The 17,330-nt window shown below is 44.4% G+C and overlaps 2 protein-coding genes across 3 annotated transcripts; both read left to right on the plus strand.

The window, feature by feature from the left end:
* Positions 1-3,387: 3,387 nt before the first annotated feature.
* LOC133889947 (myricetin 3-O-rhamnoside 1,2-glucosyltransferase UGT709G2-like) lies at positions 3,388-5,186 on the plus strand. The gene has a single exon (XM_062330370.1). It carries the CDS (start codon positions 3,450-3,452, stop codon positions 4,911-4,913), a length of 1,464 nt encoding a protein of 487 aa, XP_062186354.1. The 5' UTR covers positions 3,388-3,449; the 3' UTR covers positions 4,914-5,186.
* An 8,190-nt stretch (positions 5,187-13,376) lies between these two features.
* Positions 13,377-16,820, plus strand: LOC133891347 (uncharacterized). 2 transcript variants are annotated; one of them, XR_009904188.1, is made up of 6 exons: positions 13,377-13,843; positions 14,996-15,053; positions 15,136-15,253; positions 15,376-15,493; positions 16,183-16,312; positions 16,396-16,820. XR_009904188.1 is itself a non-coding variant. In XM_062332063.1 (5 exons), exons 1-5 carry the CDS (start codon positions 13,454-13,456, stop codon positions 16,216-16,218), a joined length of 720 nt encoding a protein of 239 aa, XP_062188047.1. In that variant the 5' UTR covers positions 13,377-13,453; the 3' UTR covers positions 16,219-16,817. The 2 variants fall into 2 exon arrangements, 1 of the variants encoding a protein (XP_062188047.1); XM_062332063.1 differs by having other exon boundaries at positions 16,183-16,817.
* The last annotated feature ends 510 nt before the right edge of the window (positions 16,821-17,330 follow it).

The raw sequence follows: 17,330 nt of genomic DNA on the forward strand, positions 1-17,330 counted from the left end.
CTTCGGAAAGGCTTCGATTTGCGGATCGGTTCCTGGGGTGGTGGTGGAGCTTGTGGTGAACGGCAGGTCTCCGGCAAGGGAGAAGAGGGGAGACACTTGGGGAAGTCCTTCGAGAGCTCGTGAGAGTCCCCTCCTCCAATCTTCGGCCCTCGAACGCGATAACAATGGAATCCCTCTCCCTTCTAGTGTTGGGTGGAGAGACTGAGAGAGAGAGAGAGAGCAAATGAGAGAGTGAGAGAGGCAATCGACCACCTTAAGTTGAGCCTTTGTGTGCTGGTGGTCAGACCGCGTAGGGCGTTGGTCAGACCGCAGTAAGCACACGTGGCAAGCCCACGTGGTTGCCATCTAGCGGTCAGACCGCATGTGATCCTGGTTAGACCAAGAGAGGGGTTTTATGCTGAATCTTTCTAAGTATTCCCGTTTTTCCTTCCCTTTCTTCTCCAAAGGATCTAAGGCTTTTCTAAGAAGCTCTAAACCATCTCTAGAGTGTTTGAAACACCTTCGAACTAAACTTGTCGAACCATTACGTAACAACACAGGTGATAACACATGCAATAATGGTTAAACGATGCTTAATTACGGCTTATTATTTTTGGGACGTGACAAACATTCCTTCATCGTCGAACCTTCCGATATGTTGATCTTCAACTCTCTTGAAAAAAAAATCAATATTCTATTAATTGCTCCGGTGCTCTTACACTTCTAACACCAGACCATCCGGTGAGGTGATCTTCACCCTCCGTTAAAAATACTCTGGTGTGTTCACCGGGGCATCACTGGATATTTCAGTAAGTGCAACTTTACTGAACTCCACTGAAAGAATACTCTAGCATTGCCAAAGCTTTTATCACCGGACCATCCGGTGAGTTCAACAGTCTCTGGACAAAAATGCTCCGGTGAGTACAAACTCCTCTGCACCGGACTATCCGGTGAGAACAATTTCTCTGAGACTTCTCCAATTCAATCAAACTATTTCTCAGCTGCGATGATTTCTTCATGTATTGCATCTATGATATCTATTAATATATATTTTTAACAAACATGTTAGTTCTAATGACTATATTATCATTAATCACTAAAATCACAATTATAACCTTATAGGATCAGCTGCAAATTAAATTCAAAATTGATAGAGAATGTCAACAGGCTTGTTTGTAAATTTATTCTCGATGGCCATACATTCTTAGTTCAGTTGGAATCCAGTCTGAAACAAGTGGAGAGAAAAACAGAATAGTTCGTCCTAGTTCTCTTGTCCTGCAGTCCCCGGCCAGCAGCTAGCGCTTGCTTCAACTGCGCCACCAGTGGAATCTTTATCCTGCAGTGCATCGCCACCAGTGGAACATGCCCCTTTCTTTGTCATTGCAGTAGATACATTCTTCTCCCTGAAAGGACAAGCAGACCCAACAACCGAGTCAGCATCAGCATCAGCATACAATACAACACCATGCCACCATCATCCTGAAAACTTTGCTAACTAACCTTTTTTTTTTCTTTTAACAACGGCCTGTTTGTAGTGATTTTTTCTATATTTGAGCCTTTGAAGAAATTATTTTTAAAGCTCCCATTGCTAAAACTATCTCCAGTTTTGACATTGTGCGGAGGGTGAATATGCCAATGCCAAAGGGTCCAACCGATTTTTGTGAGAATCACGCCTAGGGTGCTAAAACTATTTTTGGAAATAGTTTATTTGAAGGGTCTATTTTTGGAAATATTTTGTTGGGGCAAATTTCTTTAGGACCTCAACCAAACAGCTCCTCAATCAGCAGTGACGAGGTGACATGATTGAGAGGCTCATAAGAGGGAGAGTGGTAGCAAAAATGAGATCTTTCATCTAGACAGATGAGATATCCTTTCCTTCCTTTCTATAGGAATTGACTGGTGTTGCTAAGTCACCTTCCGATGGACTTGAGTCATCCCTTTTCCAATTCTCTATGTATGGCTCAGTTGCATCCGATTGATCAATCCTTAGCCACTGATTACATGCATGAGTTCTTTGATTCACTACTGACTTCTTCTGTGGAGCCGAGTTCCCCAACTGTTACTACTTGAAAAGAAAGTGCCCTCGACCAACCGATCTCACGATGATGAGTCACCCACATACTTAACATAAAATGTAAATAGAAGAATCAAGCTCAACTAAAAATCAGGCTTGGCTTGCAAGCCCGCCTTCCCTTATGAGAAAGAAAACAAGAACTGTTATAACCTTGGCTATAAGCTGAGAACTCTTTCTGACTAAAGAAAAAAAGGAAGCAACGCTATATTTCGATCCGAGCCCTAGGTTTGCCTCACGTCCAGAAACCGATAGTACAAGGGTTGGTGGAGAGGACCCTGAGACCTATGGAAATGAGATTCTAAGGAGGATTGAGAAGGCAAGACGGATATCAAAGGATTCTCTTCATCCGGACTTATATAAGCTCTTCAAGACGAATGTTATAGATGCACTACAAAAAAGGAGTAGAAGATAGGAAATGGGGTAGCTGCTGGAGATGAAAAAATAAGGGACGCTGTAATAGTGATAGATGATGCTGTAATAGTATTTTTGAGGATGAAAATTTGAGGTAGCTGCTGGAGATGGTCTTAGGCGAAATTGAACACGAAAAAGATGCACCATGCACCAAAGCGTGAATAAGGAAGAAGTCACCTTTGCCGGTTTTCAAATTGAGGACTAACTGTGCTCCAAAAGTGAAAGAAGCACTGATATCCACATCAAGAGAAACAGACGAAGTAGCTCAGGTGGAGCTAGAAACGGAAGCAGGGAAGACGTTTGATTGCTAATAAAATGAGTTGAAGAGTTGCTCGATCAAAGGTAAAAGCAAGGGAATAGTTTTCAATTTAGATTAGCTTAACGATTTTGGACCAAATGTTATGATCTTGTATTCGAAATGGCCTTGGTAGGTCTTGAATGCAGTCTTATACATATCCTTCTTTTCCATCCTGATCCAGTGGTATCCCAAAATCCATTTTGAGATAATGATAGCATCACGCAATGGTATCTCTACCACTGGGTATTGAAAAACTCATATATTCTCAATGCCGAGCTACTATTGGTATTTTGAAAAACTCATTTGATAACTCCTTGTTCTCCAATGAATGGAGGTGGAATAATTTCTTGAAATAGAGAAAGCTACATCTTGAGATAGAGGTAGCGTATGGCCGTATGCAGTGCGTAATGCAAACCCATTGTCTATTTCTAGTTAGCATCTAGCAGCAGCAGAACACTAGATGAGAAGAGGCAGTTTGATTAAAAAAAAAACGCTTCCTCAGTGCCGCCTACCGAGCCACCGACTGACGTGTGGTCCTGCGCCTGCCGCCGCACGGTTGGTCCACCACTAGCCATGTGATGTCTGTGACCTGCATCACTTGGCTCGCCCGCTTGCCTAATTGCCTTAAATGGACGATATCGCCGCGCCGAGCTGCTGGTGCAGGGTGCGTTGGAGCCGGACACGAGCATGGCGGGGGAGGCGCACGTGCTGGTGTTCCCGCTCCCGGCGCAGGGCCACCTCAACTGCATGCTCCACTTCGCCACGGGGCTCCTCGGCGCCGGCCTCCACGTCACGTTCCTCCACACCGACCACAACCTCCACCGCCTCGGCCGCGCCGCGTCCGAGGCGGCGACCGCCTCGCCGCGCCTCCGGTTCCTGTCCGTGCCCGACGGCCTCCCCGACGACGACCCCCGCTCGGTGGACAGCCTCGCGGAGCTCATGGAGTCCATGCGAACGAGGGCCAGCGTCGCGTACCGTGCTCTGCTCTCCTCGCTGTGCGCGGGGCGCGCCGCTGACGGCTTCCCGCCGGTGACGTGTGTCGTAGCCGACGGCATACTGCCGTTCGCCGTCGATATCCCCGAGGAGCTCGGCGTCCCGGCGATTGCGTTCCGCACGGTGAGCGCGAGCGCCGTCCTGGCGTACCTGTCCGTGCCCAGGCTCGTCGAGCTCGGTGAGCTCCCGTTCCCTGAAGGCGGCGAGCTCGACGAGCCAGTGCGCGGCGTTCCGGGGATGGAGAGCTTCCTGCGGCGCCGAGACCTGCCGATTCAGTGCCGTCATTTCACCAAGACCCATGACGACCCCGTGCTGCAGACGGCGGTCGCGGGCACCGTGCATAGCCGCAAGGCACGGGCGCTCTTGTTCAACACGGCCATGTCCCTAGAGCGGTCAGCCCTCGCACAAATCAAGCCGCACATGCGCGACGTATTCGCCATTGGACCACTCCACGCGATATCCCCTGCGCCGGCAGTCGCCACCAGTCTCTGGCGCGAGGACGACGGCTGCATGGCGTGGCTCGATGGCCAGGCGGACCGGTCCGTCGTGTACGTGAGCTTGGGGAGCCTCGCCGTCATCTCAAAAGAGCAGTTCAAGGAGTTCTTGTCCGGTCTTGTCGCCACCGGTTTCCCCTTCCTCTGGGTGCTCCGGCCAGACATGGTCGGGGCGAGCCAGGAGGCGGCCCTCCAAGACGCCATCAACGCCGTCGGGAATAACAAGGCAAGCGTCGTGCCATGGGTGCCGCAGCGAGACGTGTTGCGACACCGTGCGGTGGGGTGCTTCTTGACGCACAACGGGTGGAACTCGACGCTGGAGGGCATCGTCGAGGGCATGCCGATGGTGTGCTGGCCGTTCTTCGCCGATCAGCAGATCAACAGCCGGTTAGTGGGTGCTGTATGGAGGACAGGGCTGGATATGAAGGACGTGTGCGACAGAGCTGTAGTGGAGAGGATGGTGAGGGAGGCCATGGAGTCCGCTGAGATCAGGGGGTCAGCACAGGCTCTAGCGCAACAGGTGAAGCGGGACATCACGGAAGGAGGGTCGTCGGCGACGGAGTTCAAGCGGCTCGTCAAGTTCATCAAGGACCTCAGCATGTCGAGCGCAAGGCCCGGTCTCAGTAACGATGAATCACTACGTGAAAAAAACCTTAAAAAGTGACGAGTCATAATTATTATGGGTAACAGATGTTGTATCCGTCATCTCGAACGTGTCACTGATGATTAGTCATAAGTGACGAATAAGGATTCCTCACCAATAAGATTATTAGTGACGGGTCAAAATTTAACCCGTCATTTATTAAGGTCATAAGTGACGGGTCACAACTGTAACTCGTCACTTATCACTGATTTACGTTTTTCTTTATTTCATCTGAGCCATCCCAACGCATGCCTACTTATGTCAAAGGTCACTTCTATTTTTTTTTGCACTATTTACAGTCTTTGTGTCAAGCGGGAATCGAACCTACCATCTCCCCTCGCGCCCATGTGTTACCACCTCAGCTATTGTGTGTTTGTGATAGACAAAAGATATTTTATCATTTTACCTTCTTTGCTGAAGGTCATAAGTGATGGGTCATAACCGTGATCCATCACTTAGGAAGGTTATATGTGACAGATCGTAATTTTGACCCGTCACTAATAACTGATTTTTTATTTTAAATATAAAATTTGTATTAATATTTACATATAAAATATGTATTAATATTTACATATAAAATTTGATAGGTGACTAGTTATAATTTACCTATAAAATTGTATTAATATTTTATGAATTTCGGAATATCTCATGCAAATGATCTTAATTTGATATGTGTCCCAGAGTGCCTCCGGTAAAACAGGCATAACTTTTGCATACAAACTCCGATTTCAAATTTTTTTTTTGACTCTACGGATATCAAAAAAAAAGTTACATCTGTTTCTCCCTCATTTTGTCAGGTTCGACAAATTTTTTGAGGCCAAAAACTGCTTGGAAGATTGAGTTCTCGCCTCTGTAAGTTTCTGCATCGTTTTCAAAACACGCGTTTGTGTCCATAGCTGCCACCCCTTACATCAAACTTGAGCAGAAATTATATATATATTCTATTCTAATGCTGCTAAGGTGATAAAAAATAAGAAAAAAGAAAAAAATATAAATATTAGTAAACTAAGTATCTATAACTATTATTATTAGTGATGGGTTATAACATGATCTGTAAGTAATATCAGCTTATAAATGATGGGTCACAATTTGACCTATCACTTATGAGTGCCTAAGATGACCTGTGACTTATTACTTACAGGTCACCTTAGGCCAGTTATAAATGACGGGTCACGATTTGACACATCACATGTCATAAGTGACAGGTCACCTTAGGCCAGTCATAAGTGACAGATCGAATTGTGACTCGTCACTTATTACTTGTCATCAATGATGAGTCATCTTGCATCACTTGTAAGTGACATGTCAAGTTGTGACCCATCACTAATTTTATAGCTTCTTTATCTGTTTTTCACGTAGTGAATAGAGACTATCAGACTAAGGTAGTGTTTAGTTGTTGGTACGATTGATGATTTTGTATGGGATGATTTAGCTGGATGAGTTGATTCTAGATAGATTGGTATATGTTTGATGTTTGGTTAGTTGTATAAGATGATATATATTTTTATTTGGTTGGTTGTATGAAATGAGACAACTTGGTACAAGGTTTTGTTTAATTGCCTGAATAAGTTGATATGGATAGGCTGTATAGAATGATAAAAAATGCATATAAATAGAGTATTACAAATAAACTAAATTTTCACCATATAAATCAGGATTGAGAATAATTTAAGAAATTAGTCCATCGTATAAGAAGAATATTAGTGATTTTTTTCAGAATTTTAGGAATTTATTTAAGGTCCTAACAATTATTAGAAGTTATAAAAATAATATTTTTTGAAAAATTTTAGTTTAAATTTTATGTAGGGTTTTTAGGTAAATCTAATTCAAATAAGTTGCACATGGATTATAGAACATGTAAAAAAAATTAGAATTTTTGGAGCAATAGAAGATAGATTTTTAAAGCAACAGATACCCTTTTCTAGTCATGTTCATGGCAGGATCTCCATCCTGTGCGGCCGATTTTGGTGCACCGCACCGCGTTAAGAGAAATATATCTAGAATCTGTATCGATCAGTCCTGAATAGGGTCGTTCGGTTGAAGGATCCAAACACCGGAATGAGCTGATATTGGGGACAGCCTGGTTTTTAACATTCAGGATCCAAACACTGCCTAACAAGCGGAGCATGCATCGTACCATGCAAAAGGCCTAAGCATTCAAGAGATGCAACGTAACAATAACAACCTAGCTATCTTCGACTCTGTTTCTTCTTCAGGTCTCTGATGCTCAGTTGGACTTTGAATCGACGTTGCTATTTGCGAGAATACAGTACTAAAATTATCTTAATCTTTTTTATAGGCTATCTTACCGTAATCATATTTTAATATATAAAAACAACAGGCAGTGTTCATGGCACCGCAATGATCCTTCCATCAATCAAGAAAATCTACCATCGCTCAGGGTCACGGAGGAGGTGGATCGAAGCGATTGCAGGTGCAAAGCTAACATATCTTTACGGCGACAGAGTCCGGATGGAGGCGTTCGCAATCACATAAAGGACATGGTTGAGGGCGTGCCCATGGTGTGTTGGCCCTTCGTCGACCAGCATATCAGCAGCCGGTTCGTGGGCGCCGTGTGGGGGAATGGGCTGGACATGAAGGACGTGTGCGACAGAGCTGTCGTGGAGAGAATGGTGAGGGAGGCGATGGCCTCAGACGTGATCAAGGGGCCGGCCGGCGCAGGCGCTCGCGCGGCAGGTGAGACGGGACATCGCCGATGGGTGAGCGTCGGCGACGGAGTTGCAGCGGCTCGTCAGGTTCATCAAGGAGCTCAGCGCGCCGCCGCCGAAAGCAGGATCCGGATTCCGGACTCCAAGTATGCAACAATGTATGCAGAGATGTAATCCAACAGTAGTAGCTTGGCTATCTCCTATTATTCTGTTTTATTCTGGAACTGTTGACGTTACTATGCCACTGTGGCATTTGTACGTCTGCTCTTAGCTTTGACGTTGTTCACACACAACTTTTTTCATTTGTTGGCAATAATTATCAATTCCTTGCAGCTTATCTCCCATGGGCATGATTGATGGGATCATTATGCGATGACGATTACAAATAGCACTACTAGCAGTCAAAAAGTTAACCAGAGAGTTAACTGGGGAAGATGGTAAGGATGGTTAATTTGGCTCATGTTTAGTTCCAATAATACAGTTTTTTTACCATTCTTAAAGAGATGCCCGATTCACTACTACATAAATAATTTGGTGGGACATCCGTATACAGACGATTTCTGTGGAGCCTATGCAAAGATTAGTACAGATGGATCTAAACACAAACCGTCTGTGATAATGACAAGACCCCACGGGGAGGGACGGGACGCTTTTAGTACAGATGGTTCCTATTAGAAATCGTATATATTACTATTACAGACGGCTAGTATTTAGAGCCATCTGTAATAAAACCAGTATCATAGATGGTTCTACATTGGAGCCGTCTGTAATAAAACGAAATCACAGGCGGCTCCAAACACAATCTATTTGCACTATTAGTACAGACGGCTCCGTACATAAGCCGTCTGAGAAAATAGCCAGAGGACGTGGGACACTTTAGTACAGACGGCTTCAAACATGATGTCCTCTGTACTATTAGAAAAGTACATCATCCCCTACCTCTGGATCGAACCAGAAAGTGGCGCCCGAACAGTTCAACACAGTACGCAACTTTTGATGGGAGAGTGCGATTTTGACAAAAAAAAAATTGTTAGATTTCGATGAAAACTTGAAGATTCATGGCATTTGTTACTCCAAGGTAAGCATTATGTTCTATCTTAGTTTAGATGGTCTAGATTTTGGTTTGGAGAGCTAGCTAGATCTAAATCTAGATTTTTTCCATAATGACATAGTTTTATTCTATTTATTAGATGATATAGATTTGTGTTTTAATTTAGTTTTGAGAGATCAACTATATCTATATCTAGACTTGGAATTTTTTCATGATGATCTAGAATGTATATTAGTTGTTCTAGGTATATATGAAACTAAGTATAGATGAAGGTTTAATTATGTGTTACTATAAATACCTAGCTTTAATCTAGTGTGGTAGATAAATTTTGGATTTTTGGTATATAAACATAAAATTATCATTAACTATAAGATTTAATGACAAGTTTTGAATTAATGTTTGCCTATAATTATGCGTCTTAAGCGTTTGTTTGCGAATCGAAAAGAGACCAATTTGTTGTGCTGGCACTCGAAGGGCCGCAACGAAGATGGAAAGCTACGGCATCCTATCGATTCTCCCTATTGGAGAAACATCAACACGATCTTCGATGACTTTGGTGCAAAATCGAGGAATATAAGGTTTTCTTTGAACACGGACAGGATGAATCCTTTTGAAAACATGAGCAGCAGGCACATCCCTTGATATGCGGCGTCCACACTACTAAGGCTGCGCAATGCCTTCCAGGACACCCTAGCATAATCTGCCCTTTGGGTGACCTAGGCATGTTGTGCTGCTGCAGGTATGTGGACTCCACTGCCTACTAGGGAAAAGTCTACCCTCCGAAAAACCTTTTCAAGTGACTTTAGGTTTAGGCAAGCAATACCTATAGGTGCGTGGGCGTGTCACGCCTCCCAAAGAAATCTGTCGGGGCCGCCGTAACTACACTACCAAGGAAGTCCCTTGATAACCAGCATCTACACACTATCGAGGCTACGCAACGCCTTTCATGAAATCTAGGCTTGATGACTTCGTGGTGACCTAGGCCTGTTGTGCCCGCGGTGTGTAGGTATGTCTTGCAACGAGGATTCCTTACTACAGCATTCCTCAGAGCACCGCATCACCGCCCCTGGGGGGCATCCCCTAAGGCGTGGCTTCAACACTGCCGAGGCTATGCAATGCCTTCCAGGACACCCTGGCAAAATCTGCCCTCTGGGTAACCTAGGCACGAGGCGCAACTGCAGGCGTGGGTTTTGCATGGTTACGTTACTAGTTAAGTTTTGCAGTCTACTATTGGCAATAAGTAGCTAATTGCAGTATAAGACATGGCTAGGTCAGATAACTACTCATAACTCATGTCAAAGTAAGATATAACTTAAGTTCTACTGTTTACTGCTAAATAGGGACCTAATCTAGATTTACCATTCTACCTAATGGCTATCTGTTGTAAAAGCTTCTAGCAGTAAGGTTGGAGGCCTCCAACATATTTTTTTGTTGTATTGTACGAATGATAGACCAACTGGGTAAACTATTTATAGGTAATAGTGGGTGTACCTTTGCCAAAATAAAGCCTTTATTATGAGGCTTGAAGGCCTAGAGGCCTACGGCTAGGCCAGGAGAGATGGTTCTCGATCCCCTTAGCCCTTAGCTGCTGCCCGGCTCTGGAGGTAATCTATTCGGAGCCTAGCGATGATGTGTCAGAGGCGAAGCCAAAAACCAGGCAGGAGAGGTGGTCCTCGACCCCCTCGGCCCTTAGCCGCTGCTTGGCTCCAGAGGTAATCCACCCGGAGCCTGGCGACGGCGTGTCGGAGGTGAAGCCGAAGGCTAGGCGGGAGAGGTGGTCCGCGACCCCTTGGCCCTTAGCCGCTGCCCGACTCCGGAGGTAATCCGCCCGGAGCCTAGCAATGGTATGTCGAAGGCGAAGCCGAAGGCTAGGCGGGAGTGGTGGTCCTCGACCCCCTTGCCCCTTAGCCGCTGCCCGACTCTGGAAGTAATCCACCCGGAGCTTGGCCACGGTGTGTCCGAGGTGAAGCCGAAGGCCAGGTGGGAGAGGTGGTCCTTGACCCCCTTGGCCCATGACCGCTACCCGACTCCCGGGGTAATCCGCCCAGAGCCTAGCGACGGCGTGTCGGAAGCAAAGCCGAAGGCCAGGCGGGAGAGGTGGTCCTCGACCCCCTTGGCCCTTAGCCGCTGCCCGGCTCCAGAGGTAATCTGCTCGGAGCCTGGCAACGGTATGTTGGAGGCGAAGCCGAAGGCCAGGCGGGAGAGGTGGTCCTCTAACCCCTCGGCCCTTACGTTTGTATGTGAATTTTATATCTCTAGCAACAAGAAAAATAACTTTTCAAGATGGGAAAAATTTCAACTCAAAAACCAAAAAAAATTACAATAAAAAAGGAAAAACTTACAACAAAGTAAGGGAGCCAATAGAAAGAAACTAAAAGGATATGAACATAAGAATCGGAGAAAACATGCACCTCATTTCTTGCAAAGGTCAACCCTCTTTTCGGTAGATTACAAGGTTTATTCCTCACAAAAAGCTCTCACCTATTACAAAAGCTAAGCTCTCCCCTTTCCTTTCCTCTAAAACCTAGCACTCAAAGCTCAAATGGTTGGCTCAAGCCTCCCACATAGCCCTACCTCTCTATTTATAGGCCTAGGAAGGTAGCTTAGCCCTTAAGCTTCCTTGTTCTCAAATACCCCTCTCTTCCAATGGCCTCCAACCCACCACCAAGGCATTTTGTTCTATTTTTCGCTCCATCCATCGAACGGTTGTGGCGCCTTCATAACTTAGCTTCGCCTCGACGTAAGCTTCACGATGATGTCATATGCCCTTCATCCTTCCATGGTTTTGAGGCTAAACCGCGAAACTGCCTCGCACGCTTCTCAAAATGCGACTTGCTATCACTTGCTTTCACCTCAAACATGTATCCTAATGTCAACATGTGTACTCTGTCTTATGATCTTGATCGTCAGTAAGTCTCTCCTGCTCCCGCTCCCGATTCATCGAGCCGCCTTGTCACTTACACCGGCATCCCTTTCGCTTGACTTGGTCAATACGCCATTTTTATCCTTTCTTCCATACTTTACTTGACCTCCATGTACACAGCTAGGATCACCTTTGATTCCACCTCGCCTCCTCGAGCGTCCGGCACCAAGCACCCCGCTTGCCCCCCAATCATCCCACTGTTACCCGCCAAGTTGCATCCATCACCTGCACAACATTAGACAAGCATACGCATATCTCTAACCCAATTATAGATTAGTCCATAATCAAAATCCTCAATCAATACACATCTCAGAAAAAATCGTGAACGCCGGATGTACTGGCGTTGTCACCTCCTTAGTGCCAGATCATCCGGTGTGTTCAATCCAGCAGACTGGCCATCTTGCATCCTCTCTGCAAGAAATGCTCTGGCATACACTTCATCTCATCGCCGGACCATTCGGTGAGTTCACTTTCACCAGAGCACCGTTCTGCAACCTTCCTGCAAGAAATAGTTTGTCATGCATTGCTCTCCATTGCTGGACCATCCGGTGAGTTTAAGACCATTAGAGCCGACTTGCAACCTCTCTGCAAAAAATGCTCTGGCGTGTATTGTTGTCCATCGCCGGACCATCCGGCGTGTATTTCAATTTCTGCTTCTGAGGTGAAAAGCTCTAGCGTGAACCTCATCTTCCCACTGGACCTTCCGACGTGTACAAAATCCCAAGCGTCGGATTATTCGGCATGTACAATTTTTTTCCTCAAAGACAAACACGTCAATTCTATTTCTCTCTGCAACTTTGGTTAGCTATGATTATAATTGCAACATATATACATGCTCCTACAAACCACAAATCAACAAATCAAAATAATAACATTGTCAATCCCTCATCACATAAAAATCAAGGCACATTTTAATTTGGTTTCTCACCTGATAACCAAGTTAGAGCTACCATCCTATCCGAGGACCCGAGTTCTACTTGATGGTGCGATCGATCAAAACATTTATCTTTCCTGACTAAGCCTTTGATCCATCGAAGCCTCATTTCACATACTAGCGTGGGGCTTGACGATGGGTAGTTTAAAACTACCGTATCTAGATACCCTAGGGTTTTATACATTCCTAGGGTATATCTCTATCCTTAGGAAGGAAATCTCTAGACACATGAAAACTATCCGTAGATACTCAGGATATCTTATAAATAGGGAAATTTATCTTTAAGAACAAGAAAGAAGAACTCCATAATTCATATGATATCCTCCTATATATACGGAGCTAGGGTATCCTGAGGAGGATAAGTTGATAAAAGCTCATTGAAGTTACTCATGTTTACAAGAGCTATGAACCCTTAAGCCTTTTGTACTCTAGATCTGTATTAGCAACTCTCTCCAACTATACACAAGGGAACCCTTCAACTAGATGTAGATCTATCTTGGCTAATCAAGAATCCATTGTAAACAATCTCAAAGATCAATATAAGACCAACATGATATAGGACTATTATCCTAAAAGATACCTGATCTTGTATAAAACTCTGTGTTTAACGATTTGTTTGCTAAAAGCATCACATACTTCTTCTACAAGTTCGTGAGATCGGTATACTAATCGTCGATAGATAGTGTTTGAATTTTGACAACACTGAAACTAATGTTTTTTATTTTTAAATATGTAGCATATTGCCCTTCCTACAGGTGACAGGTGGCTAGGAATCTTAGATTTGCGATTTTTCAAATCGGAGGTATATATTTGCGATTTTTATTTAAAAATAAAAAATCCACATAGCACGGGCTGCTTATTACATTATGGGCTGGGCTGAAGGACAGGCAGGCCCAATCTGGCACTTAATTGGTTCCCCTTCTATCCTCTCCGATTTCAAATCTCCAACCGATTCGGCGATCCCTCCGCAACCGAACAGCAGCAATGGACGACCGCGACCTCGACTCCGCCGCGCTCTGGGCCGCCATCGACTCCGCCGCCGCCCGGGCCTCCCGCGTCCTCTGCGCCGCCAGCGGCGACGACCACCGCGGCGAGGTGCTGCAGCCCGCCCGCCCGTTCAAGTCCCCGCGGCTCGCCCTCGCCGTCTCCCACGCCAAGCCGCCGCCGCCCTCTCTGCCCTCGCCCCCGCCTCATGCCTCGCCCTACGCCACGCCCGACGCGGCGGAGGCCAAGAGCCTGCTCGCGGTCGTAGAGAGTCCGCCCCCTGAGCCCTGGGGGGTTCCCCAGGGGAGCCCCATCGCCGCCGCCGACGGGTGCTTGCTCCCCTCCCTCTCCGTGGCCAACTTCAGGAAGTACCAGGAGGTTGCCCTCTCGGTACGTACCTCTACCCAGGCCCCAGGGCAGATCCCATTCCTGTGCTCGTGTGCCTAGCCGTGCTTGTCAAATCTTACTTGTTTTCTCGTTTCGTTACATTTTGCAAGCTGATAGAGCTAATTTTGTGATTTTGTTACTGAGGAAGCTTAGTTTTTTTATCAATAGTAATTCATTATTGCATAATAATCAAGATGGGAACCAGTAACTGGAATTTGCAAAAAGTACGTGGTGCCCTATTGCTTCAACGTTGTGGAAGCGAACAAGCGGTGCGTCCATTGAGGATAACGCAGGCCCCGCAGGCTAACAATGAAGCTTGAGCTGTTTCCGCACCTTGAGCTATTGAACATCGAACATGATACTCTCCACAGCGCGATGATTGAACATCGCCCAGTCAACTCAGTTGGCTACCATAACAAAGCGTGGCCCCTTCCTGTTAGTTTTGTTTTGCTCCGATACATTACTCAAGGAAATGAAGGTCTAGCCTATATTTGTTCACTCGTTAAGAATACCATATTGTCAAACTTCTATTCGATGTGATAACTTTGTAAAGTCAGTAAACAATTAATTTTGGCTTGCTTTGCTGCACTTTCTCAAAAGTTAATTATGTGTGCTCTCATTGTCTCACCATATATTCATTCAGTATGCAATCTTCTGCACCCGACTTTGCATTGGTGTGTCTCAATTAAGATTTGCCATGTTCAATATCTCGGTAGCACTAGATGCAGAAAAAGAGCTGAAAGCTGGATCGTGAACTTACTTGATGTAACTGTTCCTTGGTGGACATACTTGTTGAGTGTGTATGGGTGTGGACATCATAGAACCCAGCATCCCTCCTACTTTTGCAAATTCCAGCAAATAGTTCCCATCTTCGTAAGTATGCTATTATGAGCTACTATTAATAAAAAAGGGGTTCATCAGATCAATGCTCTATCAAATTTGACGAAGGATGGCATCTGTGGATGGATGCAAAACATCTGGAGACAAATTATACTAGTGGAATGGAAAATTTTCTGGACATGTTTCTGTTCTGGGAAATTGCCTTCTCAATATTACATGCTAGTTTATCTGCTTCCTTGTTTTAACTTTGTGACAACAAAACATTAGGATCTTCTCAAATTCTATGCTGGGTTTAACATATTTTCCCTGTTTCAGATTCTAGAGAAAAGCGACTACACCTCTATCAGTGGGAATCCATACATAAAGAAATCAGGTCCTTAACTTTACACTAGTGTGACTGTGAGTTGTGATTTGTTGATAGAATCACCACGGTGCTCACTTCTAACCCTTTTCAGGGTGGAGAAAAATATCTTGCTTCTTCAATATCTCGTTTGAAATCAAGGACCACTCCATTGAGTTTGATGAAAGCCGCAATGTCAACCGTGCTGAATTTCTTGTTCGAGCGTCAATGATGTAAGCCATTCTATATGCAATTGAGAATCATTTTCTGTCAAGTTCACCTGCCCTTGCTACTTCTATTGGTATGTTTTTTTAATCAGGCATTATTAACTATTTTTTTCCTTTTGTATTTAAAGAGGTGGCAGGTTCTCAGATGGCTGGGGGTCGTGTGACCGACGAGAGAAAAGGTTTAACAAACCAAACCATGACATTCCCAGCACAGCTGAAACCAGAGCTAAGAACAAGGCTTGCCAGGTAAGGAAGAGTTCAACACATCTCCACACCGTTTGTGTTGTTTACATAATGCATCTCTAGTTTGGGCTGTAGTTTTAACAAGCAGAAATACATTCTTGAGTTTCTTTTATATGAAAAATCCTTGCAGCAGTTATTAAACAACACAACTATTGACGTTAGAATGTAAGAAAGTACAAAGAGTGAGCAGATGGTCTGTTTCCAATAGTCCAAGGAAAGAATGTCACCGTATCTTGTATCGTGGGTAAATGTTGTGTTTCAAGATGTGGGCACATTGGGTAATTTACAACCAAAACACCATTATAAGACAATGTAGATTTTGAAAGGCCTGATGATGTTTTGCCATAGATCTTTGCCAGATTCGAAGTCACTCGAGGTCAAGAAATGAACCGTGTGACCTCTAACGTTATATGTTGACATGATGGTTTAGTACGATCTTTTACTGGTAACCTTTGGAGTGCGTGCGTGTGTTTACATTGTTTTTCTTGTATCCACAATAGTACTGGTTTTCCGATTTACACATAAAATAACTTGGTAAGATATATTTGTGGTCAGGAAGTTCCTTGAAGTAGGCTTTGAACCATGTCCGTGGTGTCTTAATTGGAAAGTCAAATGCACAGTTTATGTTTTATGTCATTAACTCAAGCGATATGTGAAGGTTTAATCATTCTTGTTGTAAATATCTTCCCTAGGATCTTCTTGGCATTGGAAATAACCGTCCGGGATGAGACGTGGAAGAACATTGATGAAAGTTTTGGTTTAGATACAAGTATACAACCTCTTCCATACTGCTAAACTGAAGACTAAAACGGCGAACCAAAGGTATTATCGGCTTCTACATTTTCCTCCCGGAATAGAACATCAAACATGAGTACAGGAATCTAATCACTCGTTCTGGATGCTAGAGTAATATGTAAATGACGTGTACTGGCTGGTGCATCCGTTTTTATGTTGAGGCAGCTTTATGGCATTATCGACTGGAGGCACTTTTGGTCTGTTTGGCTTGCAAGTTCCAGGATTTGAGAGTCGAGTTTCCTGAATAATGTTGGCGGAATGTGGTGTAGTGGAATATGTCGGTAGTGCTAGTATGATGATGATTTGGCGTGTAGTCCAAAAATATGTGTGCTGTACCCAAAAATCAATCAAGGGAGTATATTTTTAACGTACTAACAAACCTAACGTCATCACTGTACTGCTGTTCTTTCTTTGTAACTAATCAGTTCTGTTGTATGTCCTTTGTCTATTAACCTGACGTCGGTATGGTGGTTACTAGCCCAATGCAAACTGTTGAATGCATCAGGACTGAATTATCTGAATTTAGTTATGGTTGTTTCCTGTAATGACTCAAATTGTGAGCTTGTGATGTGTACTGTTGTTAGTTTACTTGATTGGAAATTTAGGTAGTGTTTAGTTAGTGGGACGGGATGGGATGGAGCGGATTTATCATATTTTTGAGCTGTTTAGATGGAGAGCAGTGAGATGGAATGGTTCGGAATTAGAGAATATTCTTCAAAGATTCGGACGGAGCTGTTCCAAAAAAATGGTGGAACGCAGCCGTCCCACTTCGAACGTGACACTAACGGTAGGTCTAAAATTAAAATAGACTCACTCTACCCCATTCACTAAACAAATATATATCACATCTTTAAATATATAAATAAAATTATCTTATCTCACATCGCTCTCGAACCAAGCACTATCTTAGTGAGCTGACATATTGTCTTGAAGAGGAAAACAAATTCGCCACATTGTGTGCGCCAGTGCTTTTAACCTTCTTAATATGCTGGTAGAATGTGTTTAAGTGCCAATTGCTCTGCATGTCTGTCCTTGTGTATAATAG

The sequence above is a fragment of the Phragmites australis genome, chromosome 14, assembly GCF_958298935.1.
Source record: "Phragmites australis chromosome 14, lpPhrAust1.1, whole genome shotgun sequence".
In the NCBI taxonomy this organism is placed as follows: Eukaryota; Viridiplantae; Streptophyta; class Magnoliopsida; order Poales; family Poaceae; genus Phragmites; species Phragmites australis.